This window comes from Drosophila navojoa, chromosome X (genome assembly GCF_054131105.1).
Source record: "Drosophila navojoa isolate 15081-1374.11 chromosome X, UAZ_NAV_1.0, whole genome shotgun sequence".
NCBI classification, from domain to species: domain Eukaryota; kingdom Metazoa; phylum Arthropoda; class Insecta; order Diptera; family Drosophilidae; genus Drosophila; species Drosophila navojoa.
Window position 1 is genome coordinate 5,845,303 of NC_142895.1, and position 13,874 is coordinate 5,859,176.

At 42.3% G+C, this 13,874-nt stretch overlaps 3 protein-coding genes across 7 annotated transcripts in view; 2 read left to right on the plus strand and 1 right to left on the minus strand.

Moving 5' to 3' along the window:
* LOC115565019 (chronophin) overlaps positions 1 to 13,874 on the minus strand; it is a 92,240-nt gene that overhangs the window by 76,317 nt on the left and 2,049 nt on the right. The window lies entirely within an intron of this gene.
* Positions 247 to 9,929, plus strand: LOC108658049 (anoctamin-7). 3 transcript variants are annotated; one of them, XM_089263293.1, is made up of 9 exons: positions 247 to 446; positions 3,040 to 3,605; positions 5,428 to 5,928; positions 6,759 to 6,814; positions 6,906 to 7,455; positions 7,530 to 8,136; positions 8,240 to 8,445; positions 8,517 to 8,798; positions 8,872 to 9,929. In XM_089263293.1, exons 2-9 carry the CDS (start codon positions 3,075 to 3,077, stop codon positions 9,124 to 9,126), a joined length of 2,988 nt encoding a protein of 995 aa, XP_089119419.1. In that variant the 5' UTR covers positions 247 to 446; positions 3,040 to 3,074; the 3' UTR covers positions 9,127 to 9,929. The 3 variants fall into 3 exon arrangements, with proteins under 3 accessions (XP_089119419.1, XP_030244977.1, XP_089119420.1); XM_030389117.2 differs by lacking the exon at positions 247 to 446 and adding an exon at positions 1,773 to 1,976; XM_089263294.1 differs by lacking the exon at positions 247 to 446 and adding an exon at positions 1,773 to 1,976 and having other exon boundaries at positions 3,040 to 3,518.
* Positions 11,126 to 13,573, plus strand: LOC115565020 (uncharacterized). Of its 3 annotated transcripts, none has more exons than XM_030389953.2 (6): positions 11,221 to 11,466; positions 11,631 to 11,712; positions 12,441 to 12,607; positions 12,666 to 12,800; positions 12,859 to 13,066; positions 13,128 to 13,573. In XM_030389953.2, the coding sequence occupies exons 1-6, from the start codon at positions 11,452 to 11,454 to the stop codon at positions 13,436 to 13,438; spliced, it is 918 nt and encodes a 305-aa protein (XP_030245813.1). In that variant the 5' UTR covers positions 11,221 to 11,451; the 3' UTR covers positions 13,439 to 13,573. The 3 variants fall into 3 exon arrangements, with proteins under 3 accessions (XP_089120542.1, XP_030245813.1, XP_030245814.1); XM_030389954.2 differs by having other exon boundaries at positions 11,465 to 11,545; XM_089264416.1 differs by lacking the exon at positions 11,631 to 11,712 and having other exon boundaries at positions 11,126 to 11,282.

A 13,874-nucleotide genomic window follows, 5' to 3' on the forward strand; every position in this document is an offset into this window, starting at 1 on the left:
GCATTCCTCAATATTCGCGATATGCCTATAAAAATAGTTCGAATATTAAAAAAAAAAAACTGCAAAAGCAATTGTTTTACAATAAATATTTGCCTAAAAATATAATTTTCTTTTCAATCAAGTGAAAGCAAAGATATGTATTTTATTAGGGAGTATCACTGATTGTGAAATGTTTGTTGACATAATGCGATGAGTTGACTCTAGTGATATACTATCGATATCTTCGATAGTTCGTCGGCTAATGTCAAGTGCGAAGAAATACAAGTTTGTAATTTAACCATAACAAAACGGCAAAGACGCTCATCCGTCTGTTGTCTGTTGCTGCTGTTGATAATAGCTGCGATAAGACAGCCGACAGAGTTAATAATCCCGCATAGGAAGACAGAAGAAAGCATCGTGGAGCTGACACTGGCTATAATCACGGTCAGCTGCTACCTGAGGCCAAGGTGAGTTCGACTAGACCGCAATTGGATGCACACTTACTACTAATCCATGTCTCTAACCGAGTTTGCAGCCACCCGAGCTCATCACAGACTAACAACGTCGTCATCTGACTTCTTAATCATTAGCCAAATTGGCGACAGCTGACAAATATGCTTAGAATTTCAATCTGTTGTGTTTAGTTATGGTTGACCTCCCACGCGCTTCTCAAAATACCCCGCAATGAAGAGGCATTGTCGGCTATAGATAGAGACATAGTGTTGTTGATTTCAATAATATTATTGAACTATTTACATACATACATACATATATTGACAGACACATGATTAACCTGCGTATATTGCAAGCCGGCTGGATTGTCTCAGCAGTGCAAGATCTGACCTAAAGCAACAAAAATAGAAACTGCAGCGACCGTAACTACACACACATACACTCACACGCCCACACACACGTGTATGCGTCTTTGCTTTTAGCAATTGGATGAATTTGATTTACATATTTATTTTTGTGGCATATAGTTTGACGCATTGTTAACAAACACTGGCTGCATGCCGCACGTAAATATTTATTTCTATGTGTATGTGTGTGTGTGTGTGTGTGTGTGTATTTGTGTGTAATAAAGCGGGGTTCATTTTGGACGTTATTCAAATTTGCACTTTGATTTTGCAACACAAATCATTTACATTTCAACTTGACCTTTGCGGTTATACAAATATACATACATACACACGTCTATATTTGGTGTGTGTGCATACATACATATTGATTCGAATTAATTCAAGTGTGCGTGCGTGTGCGCGCCTTCCATATGTGTATCGGTTACACCTCGCTGCACGCTGTCGCTGCCTTTTTGGCAATCAAATCTTGTTGTTGTTGTTGCTGCTGTTGTTCTAGCTGCTGTTTTGTTCTAGTTGCTGTTCTGCGTGGACCGTAGACCGCTGCCGCATTGCCTGAGTTTGGTCAGTAATCGTCAAACAACGCGCGCGTACGCATTTTTCCAGCTCGATACGTTTTATTTTATTTTTTTTTGCTTTTATTTAGCCGTTTATTAGCTGACATCATTTAGCCATTGGTCAGACTTGCTCTAGCTCTCTCTCGCTCTTGCTCTCTATATTTCTTTCTCTTCGGCTCACTGTTACTGCGTGTGTGTGTGTGTGTGTGAGTGCGTTAACAATTTGTTTATTAAAGCTCCTGCTAACCAACGGTCTCTTTGTTCTTTTGCTTTTCGTTCTCTTTGTTGGCCTTCCAGTCAGTGTACCGTTATGCCTGGCACGTCCTCAAAAGTTGCGATCGCAAGTTCAGCGTGAACTGGATCCGAGTGCGTGTAACGTTTAACGTGTAACGGGTGCCAATCACAATACACGATACTTCAAGCTGCCATCTTGCAGGCTCTACACTTCAACTTCCCTTCCTTGCCGCCGCTCTGTCGCCCCCCCCCCCAGTCTCGCTACCTGTCTCTCTCGACTCCCACACTCTCTATCGCTTTACGTCGCTCACTGCTGTCCTTCTTCTTGCCGCAACAATGTATTCAGCGGGTAAATAAATAACGTTATATCCTGTACATACATACGTGCATACGTGCTGGCCATCTGGCCTAACGTTTGCATGTGTGGCATCGGTTAATAAATAATAAATAGCACGATCAATATGCTCTCACGCTATTCATTCATATGCAAAATTCCACGCAGTCTGGCTTTATATATACACATACATACATACATACATACAAATACGTATACATATACATATGTATATTCTTAGACCAGTTTAGTTCTTATGCTTGTGTGTGTCCGTTTGCTTAGAGACTCCCGATCGCTTGGGTATATAAAGGTGCCCAAACAGGCCGTAACTGTTTAATTTGCTTTCATTTGTTTATGGCAGGCTCTCCCATAGGTACACCCATACATACATACATATGTGTATACTTCAGCACCCGAACTGCATGAATGATTTGCTCACTCTGCACTGTTCCAGGCCGGAAATGGTTGATCATCCATTTGCCCCCGGTCCTACACCCATGGGCACACAGACAGACAGACAGACACATCATAGCATTATATAATTGACCGCATTTCAATCACCCCCATTAAACGAAATATCAGTAGCATATATTAGTTGCCACCGTCGCTCTCCATTGATAAGTCAACTCATTTTGCCATCTAATTAGACGCTGCACAGTGGGTCAAATGTGATTAACGAAAAATCCCAATTCCATTGGACTCGGGAGTTTTGAGGTCCCTCGGAGCTTAGTCGGGAGCTATATTGGAGCTATCACACTTCATGTGGAGAGAATGATGAATACATTTGTATCCCTCATTTACTGCCACTCTCCCCTCTCACTCAATTTAGTTTCTGTTGATGCATTTGCACCACTGTGCCATATTATTTGATTAGATTGCTTTTATCAATCGATTAGCTCAACGGTTTTTAGAGCCGAGCACAACACTCCATGCCCATTCACATATCATGCTTTGATTGTAAATATCTGCATACATATGTATGTACGTACATATGTATGTATATGTATGTACGTATGCATCTGTGTACTTGTGTTGGTTATCGCATACACCGTCCACTAATCGGTAATACTGTTTGCAGTGCGCACCCACGACTACGATTATCCCGAATCGGAAATGGATGAGCGAGAGAGTCTTTACTTTGACACGATCTCGCTGGCCGATTCGGAGGCAGCGGCAGCGGCGGCACATCGCAAGTCGCTATCGCAGTCCCGCAATACCATTTACCACTCGGCGGTGGATTTGGCCGGCGATGAGACGCGCAACAGTTTAAGGAATGGCGCCATCGCTACGGATCACATGAGGCTCGCTGGCTGGCAGCCGGGCTATCGACAGTCGACGGCGCTGGAGCATCTAAATGGTGATGCTGGTGCTGGTGCTGGTGCTGGTGGTGGTGGTGGTGCCATTGGCGTTGATCATACGGACGCTGCCATTGCTGCCCAGCTGCTGGCATTGCAAAACGGACGCACACATCTGCCCACCGGCATTGGTGTCGCCGGTGGCTATGGCTATAGCCGAATTGGCGCTGGTTGCGGCAGAGGCAGTGACAACGATCATGAGGTCTCTAAGCGCCTTTTAAGACAAAGTAGCACAGTTTCTAATAGCGATAAGAAATTGCCAATTACATACTCCGAGTGGAAGTCGAGGGTAAACAACGATAAACTCAAAATCAAAACAAACAACGCACAAAAATCAACAAACTATCAACAATTCAATAAGCAGCACAAACAATGCAAATACCCTATGTCAATATGTCAATCCATGCAAACATCATTAATAACAGTTATAACAGTTTTCCGTTTCTGATACGCTGCGATTGTATATTGCTATCGCTCGCTCTCTTTCTCTGTCACTCTCACTACGCTAATCGTTTCCAGACATTCGCACAAGTTTCATTTCTCAGCATTTCATGGCAACAGCACACGCACATCCATTTCAATTCCAAGTCGTTCCACTCTTTCTTCTTGGTTAGCTGCGCACTGTGGTACGTTTGGCTTTAAATGCATTTGACTAACATAAAACTGTTTTTGACAGCATCTACATACATGCATACATACATACATATGTACACATGTATGTATGTACATGCATCACATACATACATATGCATCGATTCACACTATATTCGCATTCTTTTGTTTATTTGCTGTGGCTACGTTTTTCACCATTTTGCTTTCTTTCTCTATTTTTCTCTCTTTTTTTCAAAAGTCTGCTTGCGGGAATGGGTAATGGCAATTTTTTAGATATGTAAATACCATATATTAATATAAGTACATACATATATACGTATTCAAAAATACCCAATATACTTTAAATTATACATACATAAATTAAGTTTAAGCTCAGTTGTGATCAAACATACATACATAAATACGTAAGAGTCAGGAGCAGTATCTGAGAAGTTGACTCACTGCGCTTTTGATATCTTAAACGATTAGCAGCTGTATTTACATACATACATTAGTTCTCTTTAAAAGAGTTCCTTTTTTATCTTGCCTGCAATTCCAATAATTGATAAATTTTTACATATGTACATATATGTTATCCGCACAATTTAAAGCGTAATTCTGTTATGTTCCTGACTTTCGCAGTTATATATGTATGTTCTGCTCTATAAATTGAAACATTAAGACGTACTGCAACTAGTTGGACTTTTATGTTTGGCCAGATCGGTTCAGTTATTGAGAATGTTTTGCAATAATTTGCGCAAAGCGGTGCTCGACTGCTGGAACCAAGACGGTTCAGGGAAGGATGTAAGAAGTTGATGCTTGATCAGTTTTATTTTTTTTTGTGTTTATACCATGAACCCATTGAGAAATCAGGGTAGAATTGTTTTGTGAAAAAAATATGTAACGGGCAAAAGGAATTATCGCAGACCCCATAAAAAAAAAATATATATATTCTTGATCAGGACGACGAGCTGGGTCGATATAGCCCTGCCCGTCCGTATGAGTGCGTCGATCTTAAAAGCCCTACTCGTGTATACCATGCGCAGTACAGGTTTGACTTATTTTTTGATAAATCATCCGTTAACTTTTTTTTTATCGAGAATAATCGAACAATTGATTTTGTTTTTTTAGCCTAACTTGAGCACTTTTAGACTTGGATTTCAGATTTACCGTGTATATACACATATGATGAATACAAACATTTTGTTATATACAGATTTTGGAAACCACGTCCCCTTCGCCCCCAATTTGTAAAAAAAAACTTATTTCAAGTACTAGAGACTTATGATTATGTTCTGAAAGTTTCATTAAGATTGTACGTCAGCCGGCAGAGTTCCGGGTATCTCCTAGTCGAGCAGTCTCCACTAGAGCACCCTTACTTGTTTGTTTTTACGAAGCGGCACTTGCACCATTGTATACAACCTATCCCTGATATCAATTATGTACGATATACATATATGTTCTATATATAAATGTCAATCGAGCTCTACTCTAATCTCTGTGAACCTTTCCCTTGACAGACGAGTCGCTTAAAGGATGCACGGAGCGTGGACTTTGTCTTGGCTTACAAAGGCGACGATAGCAACACAACGCACCAGGATGAACGTGTGAAATTCGAGGAATATCTGAAGAGCGAGGGCCTAGTGCTGGAGCCCTATAGTGGTAAAACGGTGCACTTCACCAAAATACATGCACCGATGCAGGTGCTGCAGCGGTATGCGGAAGTCCTAAAGATCAAGATGCCAGTCAAGGAGCCATCCATCGAGGAGAGCCAAAGCGTACCGAATACCTGCGGCGGACTGTTCAGTTGGATGCAGCTAAACAGTAAGGTGTTAACCGAGCGTAGCCAACGCATCCACATGGAATTCGCACGCAAATACCTAGAGCTGTACGATGCGGAGCATCCCAACTACTTTGATGCCAGCACACGGTATTCGATCATCAATTCCATTATGCAGCAAAAGGACATCGAGAAGCTCATCGAGGATGGGGTCTACCTCTGCGCCTATCCGCTCCATGACGTAAGCAATGTGGCGGATATATATATATATATACAGTCGACGGCATAAGTATTTGGAAACAATGTTTTATTCTCCTTTGCGTTCGGCTTTGAAGAAACCGAATATGTTCTTCGTTTATTATTGTAAGTACACTAGTAGGCAGAAGTATTTTGACGAAGTCGTTGTGTGCAATCCATAGTTAAATATAAAAGACTACTAGAGTCTATTGGAACTCAAAATTACAATTTAGTTAAATAAAACCAAAGAAGAGACCATCTCTGAGGACACTCTCCTGATTTCCCATTTGCAATGGGTTCAGGGTATAGTAAATAAAAAGTTCTGAATAAAACCGTTAGAAAGTCATGCTTAAAATATACGAAAATTTGTTCGTCAAAATACTTATGCCGACTAGTGTATATATATTCTTGATCAGAGCGACGAGCTAAGCCGATTTAAATTTAAAAAAAATCGATAATTTCGTTATTTTGTTATCGATTAAACCCCGTATCGAAAATCAGTTAGAGCTAGAGTCGCCAAATTTTAATATGTTAATCCATATGTATTTTATAGCATTTCAGTTTTTATACCCTGAACCCATTGAAAATGGGAAATCAGGGTATAATGTTTTTGTGAAAAAGTATGTAACAGGCAGAAGGAGGCGTGGCAGACCCCACAAAGTATATATATTCTTGATCAGGGCGACGAGCTGAGTAGATATAGCGATGTCCGTCCGTCCGTCCGTTTATGATAGATAGTCATTGCTTCTCACCATAATTATTATTTGTCGTCGCCTGTATACATATGTAATAAATATATTGAATAATATTAAGTTATAAATCAATATATTTCAGAACGACAAACGTGATGTCCTGCTGAAGGAATGGGCGAGCCTACGCAACTGGAAGAAGTAAGCACAGATTTGAATTGATCTAATTTGGCATTCATTAATCCTTCTCTCTCTCTCCCTTTCTCTCTCGTTCACTCTCGCTCTCTCACAGAATGCAGCCACTGGATCACATCAAGGATTACTTTGGCGCCAAGGTGGCGCTCTACTACGCCTGGCTGGGCTTCTATACGCAGATGCTGATACCGATTAGCGTGCTGGGCATAATCTTCTTTCTGTACGGCTTCGTGACGTGGAACAGTGATCCGATTAGCTATGACATCTGCAATGGCAACGAGACGATCATGTGCCCCCAGTGCGATCGTGGCTGCAAGTTCTGGTATCTGAACGAGACGTGCACATCCTCGCGTTTCAACTATCTGATTGACAACGAGATGACGATGGTGTTCGCCTTTATGTTGGCCATCTGGGCGGTGGCCTATTTGGAGCTGTGGAAGCGCTATTCAGCGGGTCTGGTGCATCGCTGGGGCCTCACCGGTTTCAATCATCATGTGGAGCATCCACGCCCCCAGTACCTGGCCAAAGTCTTAAAGTCCGACAAGTTAAAAGATAGGATGGTCGATCCCAAACATGATCCGGATGTGCCCTTCTGGAGCTTCAAGTTTCTGCCCAAATTCACCAGCTACAGCATCGTGGTGTTGTTTGTATGTTCTCTAGCTAACCATTGTCCATTCTCTACATCTATATCTATATGTATATCCGTTCGATTTGCTGACAGATTTGCATATCATTGATCGGCGTGGCGTCCATCATCATTTATCGGATGGCCCAGCGTGCCTCCAGCTCCATCATTGGCAACGAGAACTCAATGACGTACAAGATCATGGTGTTACCCATAACGGCCGGCTTTCTCGATCTGATTCTGATCTCTGCGCTGGATCTCGCCTACAGCAAGCTGGCGATTAGGCTAACCAACTACGAAAATTGTCGCACACAAACTGAATACGACGAGAGTCTCACCATCAAGAACTATGCGTTTCAATTCGTTAACTACTATTCATCGCTATTCTATATTGCATTTCTGAAGGGCAAATTCGTTGGTTATCCCTCCAAGTACAATCGGATATTCAATTTCCGGCAGGAGGAATGCAATCCCGGCGGCTGTCTCATGGAGCTCTGCATGCAGCTGGTGATCATAATGGTGGGCAAGCAGGCGGTGAATGCGATCATCGAGATGCTTATACCATATCTGATACGTGTCTTCAATGTCTTCAAGCAACACAACAAAGACAACAATCAAACAACGGAGAGCAATCAGTTAAATGTAGATTATAATTTGCTGCCAGCCGAGAATAATTCATTATATGAGGAGTATCTGGAGATGGGTAGGATTGGCTAGATCGATCAACTCTAATCAAATAGCTCTAATCACATTCTCTCTCTCTCTCTCTCGCTCTGTCTGTCTCTCCCTTTCGTATGCATGCGCAGTGGTGCAGTATGGCTTCATCACGTTGTTTAGCTTGGCATTTCCTTTGGCGCCGCTTTTGGCGCTGATCAATAACGTGATTGAGGTGCGTCTGGATGCCATCAAAATGCTCCGCTTCATACGGCGTCCCGTGGGCATGCGGGCTCGCAACATTGGCGTCTGGCAAAACATTATGGCCGTCGTCACACACATCTCGGTCGCCTCGAGCGTGAGTAGTGAACCCAAAGACTAACTCTGGAATGCACATACGAAATATATACATATATCTATCTCGTGCAGGCCATGATAATTGCATTTAGCTCGAACTTTATACCGAAACTCGTTTACAAAGCCACCCACGATGATCCCGATCTGAATGGCTATCTGAACTTTACGCTGGCCGCCTTTTATACCAAGGACTACAAGACGCAATCGCTGCTGGATGTCAGCAGGGCGGCCAACGTGACGCTCTGCCACTATATTGAGTTTCGCAACGATCCGTGGGAGAACGCACCCTACAAGCGGCCCATGATCTACTGGCAGATCCTGATGGCCCGCCTGGCCTTTATAGTCATCTATCAAGTGAGAGACTGTCTCTAGATACATGTATATCTATATCAATATAATAATTATGATTTTATTGTTTTCATTGTAGAATATCATCAGCATGCTGCAGGGCATTTTGCGCTGGGCTGTGCCCGACGTCTCGGCCCGTCTGCTGAAGCGCATCAAAATCGAAAACATGCTGCTGCGCGACAAGATCATCGACTATGAGAAGCAACAGGCGCAGGCGCAAACGCATCAGGAACAACTGCAGCAGCAACAGTTGCAACAGTTGCAACAGTTGCAGCAGCAGCAGCTGCGCCTGCGCCTCAATGGCAACAGCGACACTGCAACAACTTTTGTCTAAGACTCAATCGAACCATCGAGATTTTTGCATGCTACAAGTTTTGTTTTTGTATTTTAGTTCATAAGCCTCGTATACATACATATATATATATATATATATATATCTTATATACTTTTGTATATAATGAATATAACATACATAAAGTTTCTATGTAACGTACTTAACCATGTCCGGTGCGCAATTGCTCGCAACGCAGCTGGTTACGCCCCCACCCTAAAACAAGCAAAAAAAAAAAAAAAAAACAATCTTTCAGTCCCGCCCCACCCGGAAAAAGAAAAACCCAGATTAACTTTGTATAAAATTTGTATAAAATGCCAAATTGTTAGTGTTCAAAAGGCATAGCACTATGTATTCTATATATATGTATATATATACGTGTGTATGTATGTATATTAATAGGTTAGATCGCTTTTGGCCCACATTATTTGTACATCTTTGATGATTGCTATGCGTTACACTCGTATTGCATTTTCGTACTAATCTTGTGTCGATCTATATGCATAGGTATAAGTGTACATTACTATAAATATGCATATACATACATATTTGTATGCATATGTATATCTGTGTTTATATCTGCTGCCAAGCCAGAAACTATCAAATTGCGAGTGCCTAGCCTATTTGTATATTAGCAAAAACAACGTAAACAATCCAATGTACCTTATATCATTTACACACACACGCACAGAGACACAGAGAGAGAGAGACACCTACACACACACCTATACAGCCATATGTATAGTACGTGCTGCTTTATGTGAGTTGTTTATACGAATTTGCGTTACGTTCGCCCAGCACAAAAATCCAAACGAACAAACAAACAAAAAATGTTTTATACAACCGAATGTAAAAGTTTAAGAGATGCAGTTAATACAATATATATTTGATTATACTGATAAATATATTTATATACAACAAAGAGAGTTGGAGCGGAGGGAGAGAGAGAAAGGTGCGATGTACAGAATGCTCTAAATATAAATTTACACATCGAATTGTTAACAATTTACAAAAAATGGTAATCAAATAAGATTACAAATGACTTGAAAATGTTAAACAAAATACTAAATAAACACAAATAAATGTAAAGTAAGAATATATTAAAAAAAACTGGAAACTGAAAAGAAGCTCCAATTCTAGAATATTGGGGGGGAAAAGGAAACTGTGGATAAAGGTAAAATGATTTATGATGTTTAGTATATGTATGAAATCATATATAAATATAATATAATAATATAGGTAACACATATGCAAGATGATCATTTGATGAAAGGACTTTCTTGCGCCTAAGAGCCAGCTACAAACCAGAGCATAATAGAATATACAGTAGAGCTCGGGGACAACGACTTCCAGAGCACGAGGCGGCAACAGACCAGAGAGTATAGCCAAGAGTATAGCGATAGATAGACGAACGAGGGAGAGCATAATCGAAAGAGCGATAAGCTAGATCTAGAGCTCTATATCTATAGCGAGAGCGAGATCTATATCTATATCTATAGCTATATCTAGATCTATATCTATATCTATATCTATATCTATATCTATATCTATATCTATATCTATATCTATATCTATATCTATATCTATATCTATATCTATATCTATATCTATATCTATATCTATATCTATATCTATATCTATATCTATATCTATATCTATATCTATATCTATATCTATATCTATATCTATATCTATATCTATATCTATATCTATATCTATATCTATATCTATATCTATATCTGATCTATATCTATATCTATATCTATATCTATATCTATATCTATATCTATATCTATATCTATATCTATATCTATATCTATATCTATATCTATATCTATATCTATATCTATATCTATATCTATATCTATATCTATATCTATATCTACATCTACATCTATATCTATATATCTATATCCATATATGGTGTCAAATCAATTGCAACCGCGTCTTTGGTGGATGCAAACAATTGAGGCATATCGAGAGCTTGTCACACTCAAACACTTTACACGACGAGATCATCGAGCGTTCCGCTAATCAAATCGCTGGCAGCTAAATTGAAATGAACGCAGGGCCTCGCCGCCCCTTTGGTCAGCCCGTTCCGTACCGATCCGATCGGACTACGTCAATTGTCTTTGGTCAGTCGAGCATCAGAGTCGCGGGTAACTGGAGCTTTGGTCTCTTTTTAGACGCAACGCTTCAATGCAATTTGCATAAGTCGCGCCGCGAGCATAACAAAAGCACAAATAATCTCACAAATCTCGCCCAACTTTAACCCGCTTTTGTCTCTCATCTTCTTTTTTTTTTGGGTGTTTTTTCCCTGAGTGCATAATGAGCTGCAGTTCGGTAAGTAGTTAGGATGCTGCGTCGCCTGTGTCGAGTCGGTGCGACATCTTGGCGCTCAGCTAAGCCAAATTGCCAAAGCGTGCGTCACTCATAGAGAATCTTGACTCATTCCAAATTGACTAAGCCTCTTTCTCTATTCACAATTCTTTCGTTCTCGTTGACAGCCCAAAGTCTTCAAGCAGCTCAGCGCAGCGGAGCGTGAAAAGTTTTTCGATTCATTCGACGTCGTTTTCTGTGATTGCGATGGTTTGTTCAAAGCATAGACAGCTAGGGCTGTTAAATAACTAACGGGAATTCTGGTCACCTAAGAGTAAACCCCATCTGATACTATAGCAATTCATTTCAGCTCTATAGGCGTAGGTTGACCTCTGTTTAAAGAGTCTACGAGCCCAATGCTAAAAGTGAAAATGTCAGCAGCTCAACAGTTCTAAGGATCTAAGGACCCAAGGCCTAAGGGTCTAGAGTTTGAAAGATCTAAAGATCTAAGGGTCTAGAAGTCAATAGATCTAAGAATCTGGGAGTCTATAAGGGTAGACCGAAGATTTTGTATTCGGAGTTACTAGAGCCTTTAACATTTAAGGGTACAAAGTTCTAGAGATCCAAAGGTGTAAGAGTCTAAGGAACTAAGAATTTGAAGGTGGTAGGACTTAATGGTCCAAAGTTCTTAGGGCCGAATGGTTAAAAGGTCTAAGAATCTGAGAGTCTGCAAGTGCCAAAGGTCTCAGATTCTATCTAAGGGCCCAAATCTAAGGTCTAAGGTTATAAAAGTCCAATGATGATAATGCAAAAGTTCGATAGTCTAAAAGTCAAAGATTTAGAGGTCTCATCGCCTAAGGTCTATGGGTTGAATTGCTCAAAATAGAATGGGCCAAAAGAGCTAAGAGCTAATAGGTCTAGGGTCTAAGAGATCTACGGTGCAATGTCTAATGCTCCAAAGGTCCAAGGGCCCTTTAACATATTGGGCTTGCTTGCAGGAGTTGTCTGGTATACGCTGCGAGACTTTATACCCGGCTCGGCCCAAGCCCTGGCGGAGCTGCAGCGTCGTGGCAAGCGGCTGACCTTTGTGACCAACAACAGCATCAGCTCCGTGGCGGAGCATCTGCACAAGTTTGCCGAGCAGGCGCCGCTGCATGTAGCGAAGGTATGTCCAGAGATCAGGTCGAGGATTCGAGGATTATTCCATAAGTCTTGACCCACAGGAGCAGATTGTGCATCCGGCCCAGGCCGTTTGTGACCATCTGAAGGCCATGGAATTCGGCGGGCTGATCTATTGCCTGGCGACGCCGCCGTTCAAGCAGCTGCTGCGCGATGCTGGCTTCCGGCTAAGCCAGGAGGTGAGTTGCCTTGCCTCGAGCTCGTTGACCGGGACTCAGCTCGTTTTCGTCCGATCAGCGCGAGGGCTTCGTCATCAAGACTCTGGCCGAGCTGCGTGAGGCCATCTTTGGCGGCGAGCCCGTGGATGCGGTCATCATCGATGTGGACTTCAATCTGACGGCGACCAAGCTGATGCGTGCCCACGTCCAGCTGCAGAATCCCAGCTGCCTGTTCCTGGCCGGCGCTGCAGATGCGCTGATACCCTTCGGCAATGGCGACATCATCGGTGGGTAATCACTTGGCTGTGCTCGGGCCTGGAGTGACTAGAGGTTTTCGTTTCGCTCTAGGACCCGGACCATTCATCGACATTGTCGCCCAGTCGACGGGCCGGCAGCCAACGGTGCTGGGCAAACCGGGCGAGGCACTGCGTCAGCTGCTGCGCCAGCATCACGCCCACGTCCCGCCCAACCGCGTGCTCTTCGTCGGCGACAGTCTGGCCAGTGACATTGGCTTTGCGCGCGCCAGCGGCTACCAGACGCTGCTGGTGCTCACCGGCGGCAGCAGCCAGGCCGACGTGGACAGCCTGGCCGCAGGCCATGGCCACATGCCGGACTATGTGAGCGATTGCCTGGGCGATCTGTGCGATAAGTATGACTAAGCTGGCCACCGAGGGAATGCTGAGCAGGAGGAGGAGTGTCGAGCCCTAAACACGCCTCATATATCATTTGTAACTTAGATAAGTCTATGGACACTAGAATTCTAGATGCAATAAAGTCGATAGTTTACCTAGTAATGCATAATGTATATAAAAAGGGAGAGGGAGAGAGGGAGAGGGGGAGAGAGAGAGAGATAGACATAGAGAACGAACAAGAGGAGCAGCGCAATCAAATTCCCATTTCAAGTCGAAATGGATACTAGAATTCTAGATGCAATAAAGTCGATAGTTTACCTAGTAATGCATAATGTATATAAAGAGAGAGAGAGAGAGAGAGAGAGAGAGAGAGAGAGTGAGAGAGGGAGAGAGAGAGAGATAGACATAGAGACCGAACGAGAGGAGCAGCGCAATCAAATTCCCATTTTAAGGCGAAACCGAA